At 41.8% G+C, this 17,182-nt stretch overlaps 1 protein-coding gene across 1 annotated transcript in view; it reads left to right on the top strand.

Annotated features, from left to right (window-relative positions):
- LOC126355476 (zinc carboxypeptidase-like) overlaps positions 1–15,314 on the top strand; it is a 123,647-nt gene extending 108,333 nt beyond the window's left edge. Inside the window, exon 7 of the mRNA XM_050005793.1 lies at positions 15,121–15,314. Coding sequence (XP_049861750.1) covers positions 15,121–15,314 — 194 coding nt within the window. The remainder of the gene's footprint in view (positions 1–15,120) is intronic.
- Positions 15,315–17,182: the final 1,868 nt, after the last annotated feature.

The raw sequence follows: 17,182 nt of genomic DNA, 5'->3' as shown, positions 1-17,182 counted from the left end.
CTACTGTAGTAGGTGTGGGCTTTGTATCTATCTTGGCCACAATAATGCGTTCACTATGCTGTTTGTAGTAGCTTACCCACATTCCTATTTTCCTATTCATTATTAAACCTACTCCTGCATTACCCCTATTTGATTTTGTGTTTATAACCCTGTAGTCACCTGACCAGAAGTCTTGTTCCTCCTGCCACCAAACTTCACTAATTCCCACTATATCTAAATTTAACCTATCCATTTCCCTTTTTAAATTTTCGAACCTACCTGCCCGATTAAGGGATCTGACATTCCACGCTCCGATCCGTAAAACGCCAGTTTTCTTTATCCTGATAACGACTTCCCTTGAGTAGTCCCCACCCGGAGATCCGAATGGGGGACTATTTTACCTCCGGAATATTTTACCCAAGAGGATGCCATCATCGTTTAATCATACAGTAAAGCTGCATGCCCTCGGGAAAAATTACGGCCGTAGTTTCCCCTTGCTTTCTGCCGTTCGCAGTACCAACACAGCAAGGCCGTTTTGGTTATTGTTACAAGGCCAGATAAGTCAATCATCCAGACTGTTGCCCTTGCAACTACTGAAAAGGCTGCTGCCCCTCTTCAGGAACCACACATTTGTCTGGCCTCACAACAGACACCCCTCGGTTGTGGTTGTACCTACTGTATGGCTATCTGTATCGCCGAGGCACGCAAGCCTCCCCACTAATGGCAAGGTCCATGGTTCATGGGGGACCCTCTATATATACAAAAGAATTGAAGACGGGCTAGCCATACTGCGGGACAGTAGTAGCTGGAGAGGGCAGGGCGGAATTGGCACTTCCGGACAAGAACCGTGTTATGAGCTATATGACCAGCGCTGGGTAATAATGCAAAGATGTGTCCCAGAGCCCTGTAAATAGCTATGAAGTCAGTTTCTTCCATAGTCCAGCAACACTACGACGACACCAGTGTAATGCTACACGACCAGACGTCTGGTCACCACTGGCTGTGGCCATCAGTTCGGGTCGAGGTCTGGCCAGCCACCTCCTGCACTAAGTCTCCTGTATGGGACTTGGTCTTACAGCACTGCCAACCTAAGGTCTGTACCTGCCGCCGCCACAGTCCTGCCTCGGTTCATCAATTCGTGCTTGACAGTCTTCCCTTAGCCACTGTAGTGAATGCGAACTGGGCTTGAGTTGCCTGATGTGGGCATTCGACATCAGAACGCAGTCACAGTCATCTTCTCATTGCACTCTCTCTTATTTATCTCGAGCCCTTACACTACTATCTGAACAACATAGCAGAAATACTCGTTTTCGACATAGTAAAAGAAAGCAGAGGTATTTTTACTTATGGCTGGCAGTATTAAACACTTTCAGTACAAGTTTGAAGATTACTTTTATTACTGGTAAATAATCAGCACAATATTTCAAGATTATGTTGCAGATAAGATCGTCAGGAGAAAGAAGAATGAAAAGAGAGGAAGGTGGGAAAAAGAAAGTAGTTTCAATAATAACACCAATAGTACCATAGCTTAAGGTGAAGGGATAAAGCATAGATAGTCTAACAGCATGAAATACTAATATGCTATACACCACGACACTACACAAAAATAAGAAACGAATTTGAGGATTCTTGAGTAGACTTTAAGACTCCAAATATCTTAGAATTGTAACGTGGAAAGGGCGCTGAAATTTGTAAAGCTTTTTAAGAAGGTGTAAAACAAGTAGATACTAGACATATGTCAGATGATTATAAGTAAAACTTTTTGTAAGAACCGTTGTAAAAACTCCAACAAAGACCAGATGCAACGACCCACAAGTTGCAACACAAGATGTATCAAGAAAGAAAAGGACGTAATTAGCAAGACACGATTCCTACATAGCAGGAGCGTCGAGAGAAGGGAATGGACATCGAAACGAACAGAAGGCCCTTGTAGCGAAAGTGGGCAATAAATATGCCCGCTAGGAGGAATCTTGCTGGGATGGAACACCGAGCCGCACAGTGACAGACCCCTGCTGAGACGAGGCGGGACGGCGCTGGGACGGCGAACGCCGCAAGGGTCTCCGAGCCCCGAATGAGCGGAGCGAGCAAAAAACGGCCGGACGAGAAGACCGCTTGGGCAAGCCACTTCTGGCAAAAAATATGCGTAAAAGTCATACTACTGCTATTAAACAGCACGCTGATGCACGAAACTGAAGAAGAACTTCCACAAAGTAAAAATGACGCGCCCAAACAATTTATCAAACTGTTACTAGGAGGAGAGCTTCAAAGCGACTAGTTATCAATAAATATTTCCATATCCTGCCCAGAGAAGAACCAAGAAGCAAGTAAGAAGCAGAGAAAAAGCGACAAGAACAGAAGTTGAACATTCGAAAGATTGAGACCAAGGAAGAAGATGGGTGAAGAATAGACGACATACCTTCCCAAATCCCTATCCTATTGTAAATTAGTCGTCTGCGAAGTATTACAACGAAAAACGACCGCTTTCAGCGACACATAACGATGACTTTCACGCATACAAAGCCAGTAAACCACGAGATTCTGCACTCACAACTTCATTCCATTATGGGACCTCCACAACAGCAACACACACTGGCAAAGCCAACAAGGAACGATGAACGAAGCTGTACATAAAATAGTTGTCCACATCCATCTCGCTCAAGTCCATCACCTTCGTGCAAAAACATTCGCCAACCTCATGCTTGAACATTCATAAGATTGTGTGAGTGTGTGAAATCAAATTATGTGATATAGGAATTGTGGAAAAGAAATGTGTGAAAAACTAAGTAAGTTAAAAACACCAGACAGCTATTAAACTACAAAATAACAGTCATTGACTATGGACTTAAGTGAAAAATGGACTGTCGATAAAAATAAGTCATTAGTTCTGAAATGAACAGTATATAAAGAACAAAAGTTCTTGTTGGATGTTTTCCCTTTTTTTTAACATTTGTACCATTTATTAGGATAATACCTCAATATGTGTGTATGTATATTTCTTTGTCAAAGCAATTCTTTTAGCATTTGTAAAATTTGTTCAGATAATATCTCAATACTTGTGTATGTATATTTCTTTGTCAAAGCAATTCTTGGAAATAATTCTTATTTGTTAGTGTAACAATGTTGAAATGCATGTCTAGAAACAAAAAACATTTTACTTGTACATGATATTTAGAAAATGTGTTAGGAATAGGTTTTACTTAATTAATATATTTATATAAACAATATTTCTAAGAAAATCGATGTGAAAGACTCCTCACTTTCGAAAACAAACTTCTTAAAAAACAAACTTCACACTTAAATAAAGAAAGAAAATAATTAAAAATTAATAATAATATAAAAGTATTCTTCTCTTGTCATTTTTAATTATAATGTGGAAGAATATAAAAATATAAATCAGTAATACAAACTAGCATAGAACAGAATAACGTGGCTGAACCATATGCAACAAAACTTAGATAAATTAGAAAATTTTTGACTGACTTAGACAACGATTCAATCATTGCCTAAATTCAGTGCAAAAATTAAGTTCGAAGGGTGGTGATATGTAAGGTGTCAGGCAAATCCAACACCTTCCATGAAAACCCTGACATAATAAGCAAATCTACTAGTATGTCACATAGCTCCGAATAAATCGTGACATTAAATTAACCAAAGTAATACGAGTAACGAGTGAGCAAATGGAATACCACAGACTAACACAAGAATGCCAAAATTCATGTCGTACCTTCCCACCGTGAGGCAGACGTAGTTCCGAGGGGAGAAACGAGGACAGAAGCCGAGAGCAGAACCGTGTTAAGCTAGAAGGCCCTACGATAAGGGACTGACACCCACGTCTCCAGCTAACCACTAGGGCTCACCACCCGCACGTTTTAGCGTGAGGCTTTTTCGCGTCTCAGGTACGTCAAGGACCACCCCAAGTCCATGTTAAAAGCTAGAGCCCTCCAGAAAAGCAGTATAGATCTTACGATAACACAAAAAGGGCCACTACCACCCGCAAGTTTTAGCGTGAGACTTTTTCGCGTGTCTGTTACATTAGGACAAACCTCCAGCCCGTGTTAAAAGATAGAGCCCTCCAGAAGAACAGTATAGAAATCACGATAACGCTAAAAGGACCACACCAGCTGCAGGTTTTACCGTGAGACTTTTTAGCGTCTCTGTTACGTTGCAAACTTTAAAAAACAATGCCCCACCACGAAAAGTATAACGTTTCTCATTGGATAGACAGGATCTTTGTAGGCGGAGCTTAAGGTTAATATTGAGACCCTGATTGGTCAGATGAAAACACAGCCAGATAGTTTTTTCAAACCAACTTCGGTAAATTGTGGTAAGGAGAAGTTAGAGGAGAGTCGGTTCCGGGACGGCGAGCTGGATGGCTGCTGCGCCGGCCGCTGTCGCCCTGACGCTGCCTAAACACCGACAAGATAATGAACGCACGCGATGCCGCATAACAGCGCATAAAGCTTCACTCAGAACTGCAGAAGACTCATCTGTTACACCCCCTTTTTGCTTAATACTAGTGTCGATCGTTAATTAAAACTCATGGTGTTCACATTTGCCACTTGAAGTAAAGATCTGAAACGCGATGATTTTTCTATTTTATAGTTATTGAGAAGCCACATCAGCCACTGTAATTTACGACAGGTTAGATAAGTAATTAAAGATAATTGAGGGTCATTGTAGACCATTTTGATAGTTTTCTCTTTTGTGAAACTTAATTTAAACCTAGATTATAGATGTGATATGGCATAGGTCATCCTTCGATCGATTGTAGAACTTGGAAACCCATTCAGGGAATATTCGTTCACATTTTTATTGAACGCAGTTGGTTTTTACCATCCTGTATTAAAACATTTCCTTTTATCAATAGTGCAATTTATAAATGATGTTTTGTGAGTAGAATAAAATTTCCAATGGTAAACTTAACTGCTTTTTCGACGTTATTTTACCAGCTAACTAAAAAATAGGAAAGCCTTGAACCCTTTCCACTATATTTAGTTAGTATTAAGATTCTTTTACAGAGAGTGCAGTGGAGCTGACGCTGAGATCATTTAGTATTTGGTTGTATCATCGCTAGTCTCACTGAACTCTTCTGAATTCCACATGTCATGTGTGGTCTGGCGTCTCCTTACCAGCAACAGGTCCCAGGTTCAAACTAGTTAATTCCCTAAAAAACTCACACAGAGCGTCGTTGCGCGAAAGTGGTAGGGAGACACGATATAGAACAATCAGACACCACCATGAATGTTTAGAAACTCTGCTTCACTTTCAGCAGTTGCATCCGATTTAATACCTTTTGGTTTTAGATTAGAGTGATCAACATTTAGAAGTGTATAGTCCATGAGACAAAGGGCGAAGAGATGTCGGGTTTGAGCTACCCTCTGACAAAAGACTGGAATTTCAGCTGGTGGAAAAGGTTGTCAACCTCATAAATAATGTTCCATTTACGATTACACACTGGCATGAGCGAGGAACGGCTCACAGGAGAGTTCCACCGTGGCCGCCTGAGCTGCATTTTGCCTGTTTGCCTGAAGCGAGAGAAAAACTTGTACATCTGCTACGATAGACATCTGTCACGGGCGACGAAAGTTACTGTTCTCCAGGCTGAATACTATGAGCGTCTGCAGACTTCGACCAATTACGAACTTGCTGATAGGAAGTCTCGAAAAGGAAGATGTGTTCAGTGGCAAGTGGTAGTTCTCAACAAGAGAGACAATAGATGCTGCTCAGAGCGCTTTCATCTGTTTAAATAGCAAAAACAATCATTAACTTTTGATAACCGAATCTACATGGAAGTATTCTCCAGCAGAACATAGAAATGTGGGCAGTGTTAGTGATAAATTATAGGGTTAAAACGGGAGATTAAGGAAATTGTTTTCAATAAAATAGCTCAGTATAAACTACACTCATTCACACACACACACACACACACACACACACACACACACACCTCACGCAGGTTCAATAAAGTAGAATTTCCACCGGAAATATTGCTGAAATGGAAAGTGCTATTGATGTGCGGTTGTTACAGAGTGGATTGGTAGTCAGGGGCTCGTATTGTTAGATAATAAACAGATTACAATAATACTTAGAAAGTGCATTTTTTGTGAATAGGTACACTTTTTTAAAATGGGACAGTGCCTGTTGACATGCACAAACTAATAGTACAATAAATTGGAATGCCAGTGGTGTCTGTTGCAGGATTCTAATGTAAGTCCCTTACGAGAGATGATATTTTGAAAAGTTTGCACACCGACATTTGATTGTGCCATTCACTTGGAGTAGTTGCTAGGTGTAATGCCGTTATGTTTCCTTACAGTGTGCTTCAGTGTTGCTTCAGTGCATTGTGACTTGCTACACAGTGCGTGGCAACCCAAGCAGTACGTCGTGAGTAGACGATGGGATTTACCAATGCAGAAAAATCGACATGCTCATGGTGTGTGGAGAATGTAGGAAGAATGCCGTTCGTTCTTGTACGGTGTATGCGGCAAGATATCCCAGAAGACGTCAACCATCTCGTCACTTATTGATCAATCTATTCAACCAGTTACGCGAAAGTGGTAGTGTAACACCTGCACAACGTAATAGAAGGAAACAAGCGGCGACAAAATTGGGTAAATTAATGTTCGTGCTGCTTTTGCATGTTAGACCCCTCGCAATCGCTCGAGGAAGTGGCATGAGTCAGGCGAATGTCCTGCGCCTTCTCCATCGACGTAAGTTCCATCCCTATCGCATCTCCCTCCATTTAGAGCTGCATGGAAACGGTAATAAGAATCGTACTAACTTCTGTGCATGGGCATTAAGACAGGATATCCCAGAAGTATCATGTATCGTGTTTAGTGATAAAGCTAAATTTACTAATACTGCCACGTAAATCGCCGAAACATACACTATTGGTTTGTTGAAAATGAGCGTTAGGTTCGTCATGTGGAAAATTAGCATAAATGGAGTGCAAAAGTGTGGTGTAGGATAGTGAATGATCAGCTCATAGGCTCATGTTTCGTAGACGGGTCACTGAACTTACACAAATATAGCAGCCTCCTAACAGATATCTTCCACGGATGCTGTAAACTAGGAGGAACCTGTGGTACTAACATGATGACTGTCTAGCCCATAGCGCATGAATAATTTGTTAATGTCTGCACAAATTATTTCCAAATCGTCGGATTGGCGCAAAGCGCCCATACCTGGGACAACCCATACCCTGGATTTGATGCCTATAGACTCTTTTCTGTGGAGATAACTGAAAGACGTTGCCTACAAGGACATACCGACTGCATCCGCCAATATACAACGACGTATTACTGCAGCCTGCTCGGACATCTTTGTTAAAATACTAAATACTACCACATGTCAGCAGTCGTTTCACATCAGACTGGAAGCATGTACTGTCGCTGCTGGTGGTGATTTTGAACACAAGCTGTGATAGTCAATTGTCTCATTAATTGATGAGAATACGCATAACTTCCTGTACACGCTTGTTTCGTTCTATAGTGTGTGCTACCATAGGTATTGCACAACTTTCGGCGTGGAAACTTTTGAAAATACGATTCTCGTAAACGTCTCGCATTAGAGTCCTGTAACAAGCACCAATGACTTTCTAATTTACCCTACTTGATAATGTCAATAGACATTGTTCCATTTAAAAAGTATATTTTTGAACACATATACACTTTCTAAGTATTATTACCATCTCTTTATTGGCTAACAATACTAGCTTCTGACTACCAATCCATTCTGTGAAAACCGCACATCAGTAGCACTACAGCACTTTCAATTTCTGCTATATTTGCGGTGTCTTAGGTTAACACAATAATTAGTAATCAAACGATGTAGAATAGTTGAGAAAACCTGTAAAAATACAGTGAACAAAAACTTAGGTGTGAATCTTTCTGTCTCGCCAGATTTAATTTAATGTCTTCCACTTCCAATGAGTTGGTTAAAAAATCGTTCAAATGTCTCTGAGCACTATGGGACTTGACATCTGAGGTCATCAGTCCCCTAGAACTTAGAACTACTTAAACCTAACTAAGGGAACCACACACATCCATGCCCGAGGCAGGATTCGAAACGGCGACCGTTGTGGTGGCGCGGTTCCAGACTGAAGCGCCTAGAACCGCTCGGCCACAGCGGCCGGCTCCAATGAGTTTGACATTAGGGTAAATCAGGATGATATGGTGAACAAAAAAATTGGGCGTCGTAGAAGACAAGAAATTGCTCATGTAAACAAAATAAAAACACTCTCCTTTCACAAAATACAGAAGTAACACATTAATAGTACCACATCCTCTCTAAGGCACTACAAAAGTTTTTAAAAAATACTTATTTTTATCAATTTCACCATTTGACCCATGTATATGGGCAGCTAATACATTTGATCCAATCCACGTCCTTTTTAGTACAACTGTACAGTTCACCGCACCCCACACAACAACACTCTTCATCATCCGCGTCCTCATCATCGTCTTGCAATTGGATATCCAGCGACGAGTCGGACTCGGTGTCAGCGGTAGACGCTTTTCGTTTATTAGGCTGCTTCTTTTTGATAATTCCTTTGGTAGTCTCTCTGGTTACGGTTTCTCCTTTAGTCCTCTTTTTAGCATTTGCTCTACTCTTCACTGACTCATTTTGTCGTTTTCTGTTTCTCAGGTTATCGATGTTTTCTGGAGAAGTCAAAACCTGGCTAAAGCTCTGGACTTCTTCCTTGCAGATGCAACTTCAAATCGGATAGGTATCGGCGAAATATGGTCCAAAAGTTTGCCAGGGGTTATTTGAGATTCTTCTGTTGCCACTGTCGAAGTCATACCTGTTGCTTCTGATGAAGACTGCATGTTTCCCTGTGGATTTTCCACCCGTTGCGAACAGCCCAGTTGTGGTGAAGCTTGTATGCGTTGAAGTCCCTGATCGTTGTCTACGTCTGCAGTTGCTTCTTCCGAGGGATGAGGTATCTCCTGCCAGTGCGAACAACTTGGTCGAGGTGAAGTAGGTCTGTTTTCATGTCGTTCGTTGTTTTCCTGATGTTGATCTGAATCTGATGATAAAAACGCGTATTCTGGGATGACATCAGGATTAAACGGGATGATTCCTGTGCTTCTGAACCCCGATATTGCATTCTCTGTCGTAGCTGCTTGTACCCTCCTGCAGACCTCCGAACACTGGAAATTTTTTTATTTGGATTCATTTTAATGTACGAATTGCAAGCATTGTAATGATAGGATTTCAGAGCTTTAAAAAATGCTCTGTGTAGTGCCTGCAGATAGTGTGTGGTGTGGCTGGGTCGACAGAGCAAAATTATGTTTTTTCCTTCTGCAAACTCTAATATATCCACGCTGCTGCAATGAGAGCTACGTCCATCCAAAATAAGCACGACTGTTCCCTCAGGCTTCCCCGGTGCAAAATGGTTCCTTAGCCACAGAAGAGAAATATCAGCTATTACGTACGCCGACTTTTGTGACATGAAATTCGTGGAACATGGCGGTATAGCGTCCTTGTACTCGGCCTTTTCATTTTTTCCCTTCCAAACACAAACTGGGGGTAAAAATATGCCCTCTCCATTGCAGAAAGCGATTACAGATGTGGTTTCACCCTTTTCACCGGATGTTATCGCTGGAACGCCCTCACACCCCTTTGGTGCCAACACGTAGCCTGGTCTATTATTCAGCTGAAGTCCGTGCTCATCTACGTTGAATATATTTCCCGGCTTATCAAGGAGGTTATGCTCTACCAAGACGTCCTGCATCAATGAAAAATAATCTGAAACGTTTTTCGTACTTAAACCCATTGACCGTACTTGTGAAACTCCTTCCCATTTGCGGATTCAGAGTCCAGATTTCTTTTTAAGAATAAATGTAGCCAGTCCATTCCAACAATTTCCTTTTCTCGGTTAAATTTGTGATGTTGGTTATATTTCTCAACTAGTTTATATGCCATGGTACGTACTTCTGTCCTTGTCGGTGCAAATACGAAGTTTTGTAATTTTATTATATGTTTTACCAACTTTTTCTCACATTCTTGTGTTAGCACAGACGGCCCAACCACAGATTTTTTCGTAAGGCAGCGGTTTGCTAATCGTCTCTTCAGCGTTGACCATGGAACCTGAAACTCCTTTGAGGCTTTATTCAGGCTCAGTCCATTTTGCACCGATTTTCGCTTTTACGACATCGTTAAGTTGCTCCTCTGTCCAATTAGCACGGCTGGATCCTTTTTGTCTTTTGTAAAATATAGGCATCTTTGCCTAGAACAATGGCGGTAGTTAGAACATTTACTTTTTTGATCACTGACAAACCAAACTGTACTCGCAAAAAATATATATATAAACTAATTTTTAAATTAACGATTGTATTGAGAACTCAGAAAAACAGAATATAACTGTCGCATGGGATAGGAAACGCTAACATTTCATGACTTGTCAAAAACCCTGGTTGGGATGTACCTAAATAAAAGCCTTAAACTTTACACATAAGAAAAGTCCTTCACCGTATCACCCCTGCCCAAGTTCACCATTTCTCCCATTTGCTATGGTGAAACGGTGAATAGCACGGCAATAAGTTCAAAACACTACACGCAACGATTTCTAGGTTATGTAGTTCATAAGCAGAATAAGAAGGCAGAATATATCTAAAAATACCCCGCGGCCTACGCCACATGAAGTAACATCTACAAATGCATGCAGCATATAAAAATTATTTAGCATCGAAAAAAGTTTTGTACAAAAGTACTTATGGTTTCTAAAACGGAGCTGGTTTGCAACACGTGCACAGACTGTTGGCATGCAGACATACAGAGACATCTGTTTAAACAGTAAAGAATTAAAGCAATTCACCATTTCACCCGATTCACCATATCACCCTGAATTGCCCTAATTATTTTTCTTCTATATGTTTCATGATCATCATGCCATTTGGGTCCAGGAATTTGCAAAAGAAAATGTCTTTCACATGTGAGGTCTTACTTGGTGCATTTCCTATTCTGTCTAAACTCTATATTCTGCCTTGTACGATGTAATTGTAGGTGGTATTATTTCCGATCAGACAGTACTTATCAGTGTAGAGACTTCTTCATCGGCTCGGGCAAATTGATGTAGAATTCGACGCTGATAGATAAACTAGATTTAACGCTTTCAGAGCATACATTGTATTTCTTACGTGCACTAGAGTGAGTAGTATGAAAAATGAAATCGAGTAAGTATTTCACAATTTTTGTTAGGCTTCCCTGTATTTACAAATGTGCAAATTCAACACTTGGAATGTAAGTTACAGTAAGTAATTGATGATAGTTTGTCCTTTTCAATCTTACAAAAGAAAAATATAATTTGTTGGTAAAATGTTTTCCTGCTATTATATTTTTGAATGTGGACAGTTGCATTTTTGTTATCAAAAGTATCCGGACACTCCAAAAACATATTAGGTGCATTGTGCTGCCACCTACTGCCAGGTACCTCATATCAGTGACATTAGTAGTCATTAGACATCGTGAGAGGGCAGAATGGGGTGCTCTGCAGAAATCACGGACTTCATAAGCCACACATCACGCCGATAAAAGCCAAACGACGTCTTGCTTGGTGTATAGAGCGCAAGTATTGGACGACTGAACAGTGGAAAAACGTTGTGTGGAGTGACGAATCACCGTACACAATGTGGCGATCCGATGGCAGGGTGTGGGTATGGCTAATGCCCGGTGAACGTAATCTGCCAGGATGTGTAGCGCCAAGAGTAAAATTCGGAGTCTGTGATGATGTTACAGTGTGGTCTGATTTTTCATTAAGGAAGCTTGTACCCCTTGTTGTTTTGAATGGCACTATCACAGCACAGGCCTACATTGATGTTTGAAGCACCAACTTGCTTCCCACTGTTGAAGAGCAACTCGGGGATGACGATTGCATCTTTCAACACAATCGAGCACCTGTTCATAATGCACGGCCTGTGGCGGAGTAGTTACACGACAATAACATCCCTCTGATGGACTGGCATGCAGAGAGCCCTGAGCAGAATCCTATAGAACACCTTTGGGATGCTTTTGAACGCCGACTTCGTGGCAGGCCTCACCGACCGACATCGATACCTCTCCTCAGTGCAGCACTCCGTGAAGAATGGGCTGCCATTCCCCAAGAAACCTTCCAGGAACTTATTAAACGTATGCCTGCGAGAGTGGAAGCTACCATCAAGGCTAAGGGTGGGCCAACACCATATTGAATTCCAGCATAATCGATGGATGGCGGCACGAACTTTTAAGGCATTTTCAGCCAAGTGTCTCGATGCTCTTGATCACGTAGTGTATATACAACATCAGTCACCTGTAGGAGATTCGGATTTTGGACAAGGTGTGCGAAAGCTTGAAGATCAAAACAATGCTGACAATAGAGGGTGCTGAAGTGAGGATCCAGATATCAAGTATCAATTGTCGACAGTGTCAAATATTTGCTTATATGTGTCAAAAGCAACAGCAGCTGGTACCACATCGTCTTTGCGATTTTCATAGTGGAGATTACCACTGTTTAAAATTCATTTTGCGTTACAGGCCCTTCACGAATTTTATTCAATGACTGGTACTGCAGAATGCAGTGCCTGAGAAGGTGAACGAATGCAGCAAGACAAGTCATCCTAATTGGAGGCAATTATCGATGTGGATGGAACCTTAGGAGAAACTGGACGTAACAGTGGGATTTGAGGGAATGGCGTGGGAACGTCTCCCGTAAAAAACCCCCTCCGAAAAATACAGGGTTTTGAGTACTGGGAACAGATGATCACCAGCAAGTTGTATAAAAAAGGAGGCTCTCCATCAAAATGGAACCACATGCGTGTACGAAGGTTCAAAAGTACGAATTTTAGCAATGTAGGGAGTCTGTCTCTCAAAAACACTGTACAACGATTAAAGAGCACCCTCTGTGAATAATAAGGTTGGAGCTGCTGTTTCCCGGTTGCTTTCAGCTCAGTGCTGTGCTCAACACACAGTACACGCTCAACTCGTAGAGTGTTCAATGAATGCCCCACATAAATACAAGCACTGCTTCCTGCAAAGAGACAATTCGAGTAAAGTTCGTGGTCCTTCAAAGTCACTGTACCGCAAATAACGGTTGCCCTGTTTGCTTAACTGCTGGAACAGTGACCGAAAAATTGTATGTGAGTTAGATCTCCTACTGATTTGCTTGGCTGATATATTCTGATATTCTGCAATTTCTATTTGCCTGCTCATGCAGGAAAAACGTATGTACTGATATTATAGCCACCTGTGAAGCCATTTTACAAAGACTAATCGATAAAAAACTTCAGATTGCAAATATAGACATATTACTTGACAAAGTGGACCATAGACCCAGCTGTAGTGGAAACTGACTTGGTTCTTGGTTGTGTTACAAGACAGGGCTTCCAGCTGTTCCGCCCTATGGGTTTCGTGCAACCCGCAATGCCTTCAGAAACCAAGTGCAAGATTTTCATATTCTCTCACGTGCTACAAACAAAGTATTGTCTTACACAAAAGATGATAACCTTTTTGTAGAAAGTTTAATATAGATGATACTTTTTCGTTGGTAGCCACAGCTTTCGAGTGATTGAACAACTATTGCCACCAGCAAAAGCGTACCCAAGTACAAAGTTATAAAAGAGTTATAATGTAGTTGAATTCCTACAAAAAGTGCCTGTTCCTTTTTTCTGTAAGATTAACAGGTTGTACGTAGCAAGCTCTTCCCCCTCTTTAAAAAATATTCTGCGGACAACGATGATAGGGAAGTTTACTCGCCATTACGCCTCGCGCTTCATTCTGACGTAGTTAACCGCCGTGTTTCTTCTGCTGCCTGGAAAGTAGGCACGCGCCTGCTGCTTGGCAGTCGGTGAGGACTCAGCTGCCTGGAGGCGAGTCAAGTCAGTGATGGGACGACTGCTTCTCCATGTGGATGCCGTACTTCAGTGCACATTACTGCTTTGCAGTGCAAGAATAAGGAATGATCACAGTCAGCTGTGTCGCCTTACTATTATTAAATTTAATGAGGAAGGCGTAAGGAATGACAGTGATGACAGAAAAGACGACGCAATGTTCAGTCAGATATTAAATTTGAGTAAGTCAACGGTGCGCAAATTGTGTCAGGAAAGCCACCATGCTAACTGGTTTGGGACCAGGGTGTACACCAAAGAATATGAAGCAAGCGACCACAGCAAACATCCCATTGGCGGTAAGGATAAATGTGTTTCAGGCGGCAGTTGCTACAATAGTGTGATCAATACTAAGAAATTTCAAATTTGCGAGAACCTAGTAGCTTTTATCGCAGAGAATTGGATTTCAAGGCGAGCAAGAAGACTTTGAGAAAAAATGTTCAGCCTATGGCATTTGACCTTAAAAGTTGCGATTATAAGCGAATCGTTACATGTATGAATGAGAGAACATTGACGAAACGGCATACTGCATTACATTTTTACCAGTATATGAAGCTTCAGAATTAAGACACCCAGTGGTTTAATGAGACTAACCATTAGTTCATACACGTTACACTCTGAATAAATGATATTGAAGTGTTGCTACACTGGATTTTTTTGCAAGCAAAGGCGCTGGTAAATGTTTGATTGACATATGGTGAGTGACACCGCTTCACTTATAACAAAATTGGAGCCAACAGTAGTAAACAAAGTCGCTTTTTGGCAGTTAACACTATGGAGCTCAGCGCCAGGTCTTCGGTCTTTTTTGTCGAGTAATACTTTTACATCGAGATAGACAGTGGAAATGTATCTCGTTAAGTCATCTTTTCTGTGTTAGTGGAGTTTCCTTCTCCCACCTAAATAAAGTATGGCAACACCATTGTTAGGTTTGCCTACACTTTAACGTATTAGTACCGTAAGTATTAAATTACAATGTGTTACATCATACAAACAATTATTTGCAAATTTTTGTATTCTGCTTGTTGAATTATCACACAAGTTTGGTTTCAAAACTTTGACTCAGCGTTTCCTGGACTATTATTACTTATCTTAAACAGATACATTTAGCCTTATCCATTATACCGTAGTGTCTGTCTCATCATCACCTCAACAAACTGTGTATGTAGTTACCTACAGTTTGGCTATGAGCAAAGTATAAGTTGTAAGTGCAGAAACGATGGGCTGTCGACCACTGTGTATCAACAGACGTACGTTTGACTGCATGTCTCTGTGTGTACAGACCCTGCGACTGGCGGCAGCATCGACTGGGTGAAGGGTAAGCTGGCCGTGCCCTACGTTTTCCTGTGGGAGCTGAGGGACAAGGGTCAGTATGGCTTCCTGCTGCCCCCAGACCAGATCATCCCCACCAGCGAGGAGATCTTCGACAGCGTCCTGTCCATCCTCCAGGACGTGTGGGACGCTATTCGCTGTTAGTAGCTCCCCTAGAAAACCTTCTACAGTAACTGTAACCAATGTATAATAAACTACGTTAACACTGAACATTCATTTTGTCCTGTTCTGATGGTACGTTCCCGCTTTGTGGTGATCTCCACGAGGAGTGTCCTGTGTTGTCTCTCTTGCGATGTAATCCAGAAGACACCAGTATTCGCCGTAACATGACGCTGTGCCTTGGAAGCACTTAGCGAGCGAAACATGTACCCACACATTTTGCGGTGCCCAGATAGCGCGCAAAGAATAAGCTACGATGTATCACCACTTGTCTTAGAGACTGGACTGTTAAAGGTCCCAAAAAGGACAAATCATTTCACTGTCTTTTCGTAATTTCGCAATAATTACACCAACTCACACCTAATCAGAGTCTAACCAACGCCTGATGCTATAACCTAAATATCGGAAGCAGCAGAAAGCCTGTCATAGCCAAACTGATATAAAGTCCAGCATCAGTGAATGAAGTTGGAGTCCCAAACTACTTTACACGAAAATCACAACTTCTGTCGAACTGATATCAGGAAACAACCAGAGCCTCAACTAGTCCAAAGTGAAGCCACACGAAATAGTTCTAATGACGACTCAAAAACATGCGCAGCTGAAACCCTGTCCATATCATCACAGATGCTGGCCGAATCAGGCTGCACTGAATACTGTCCCACTGCAAGATGGTCGTCCCCTTTTACGGTTTCGGTTCATTCTTGCACAGAAGATGACACATCTAAGTCACTTAATAAGTTTATAGTTTCACCAACTTTTCATGCACAACTGACATTCAAATTCTTGTTGTGCGATTAGGTACACACTAAGATCTAGTTCCAACTGATATATTACACTTAAGTTGAATAATTCGCCTAAAATTTAAAGTTAAACGACTGCCAAACCGTTTCTATGCTTAGAATTTGTTATAACTCAGAATAGTATGGGGTAGAAACCAGAAAATATTTATAAAAATTCACTTTGTCACAGGCTAACTCAAGACTTACCGGAGACAGAGAAGCAAGCGGGAAGCGAGCCAGTATGTCGCAAGTGGGTCAGGTCATGGACACATTGCAGGACTGTCTGTCGAGTGAGGATACACATTCAGCAGAAAAGAGACTGCATCAGAAAAGCAAAGGAAGAGAGACAAGCATATTCGTTAGCTTGTAAGACATGTTGCCAGAAACTTGTTTTCACAAGAGCGCCAAGTGAGGAACTGGCACAGCAGTTAACAGCCTGTTAAGTGAATATAGTAAAATAAGGTGGACACATACGCTCATTACGAACTGAGCCTCGCGTTATAGCCTCACGCTAGCTCCCTTTAAATACCCCAGCTCTCCAGCTCACACCATCTGTTGATCATTGAGATCGACGTCATTCACAGTAATAGCACTCGATTCTGTGGTTAAATACTATAGCAAATCTATGTTCTAGATGCTCCAGCACAGTCTATGAACTAGAGAAAGATGTACTCAAGATGATGACCTTCACCTGATTAACTTGATGGTTGTCGCTACCTGCCATTTACTAATGGAAGAACTGACTCTCTTCTGACAACACCACATTACAGAGTGCTGCCAGCGCTGCACTTCAATGAAGCCAGCAACAGAGCCTCTTGAGGTACATGTGTTCCTTTTCAGCACTTAGGCGCCTCCAGGTGGTAGGGAGGAGATCAATCAGCCACATGACTACCGACGCCAGGTACATCGTGGATAGGCCATCGAGGGTCATCATAGAGTGTGACTGAGGACACACCAGTAGCCTGCTCGAGAACACATCACGCTTCGCAGAGGCCTCAACTGATCGCTCGCACCAGAGTCGCTGAACCTTGTCTGTGTGTGCAGACGCTCAGGTGACCTGACTGACGTCAGCTA

The sequence above is a fragment of the Schistocerca gregaria genome, chromosome 3 (assembly GCF_023897955.1).
Source record: "Schistocerca gregaria isolate iqSchGreg1 chromosome 3, iqSchGreg1.2, whole genome shotgun sequence".
Taxonomy (NCBI): domain Eukaryota; kingdom Metazoa; phylum Arthropoda; class Insecta; order Orthoptera; family Acrididae; genus Schistocerca; species Schistocerca gregaria.
This window is presented reverse-complemented; position numbering and strand designations above follow the sequence as displayed.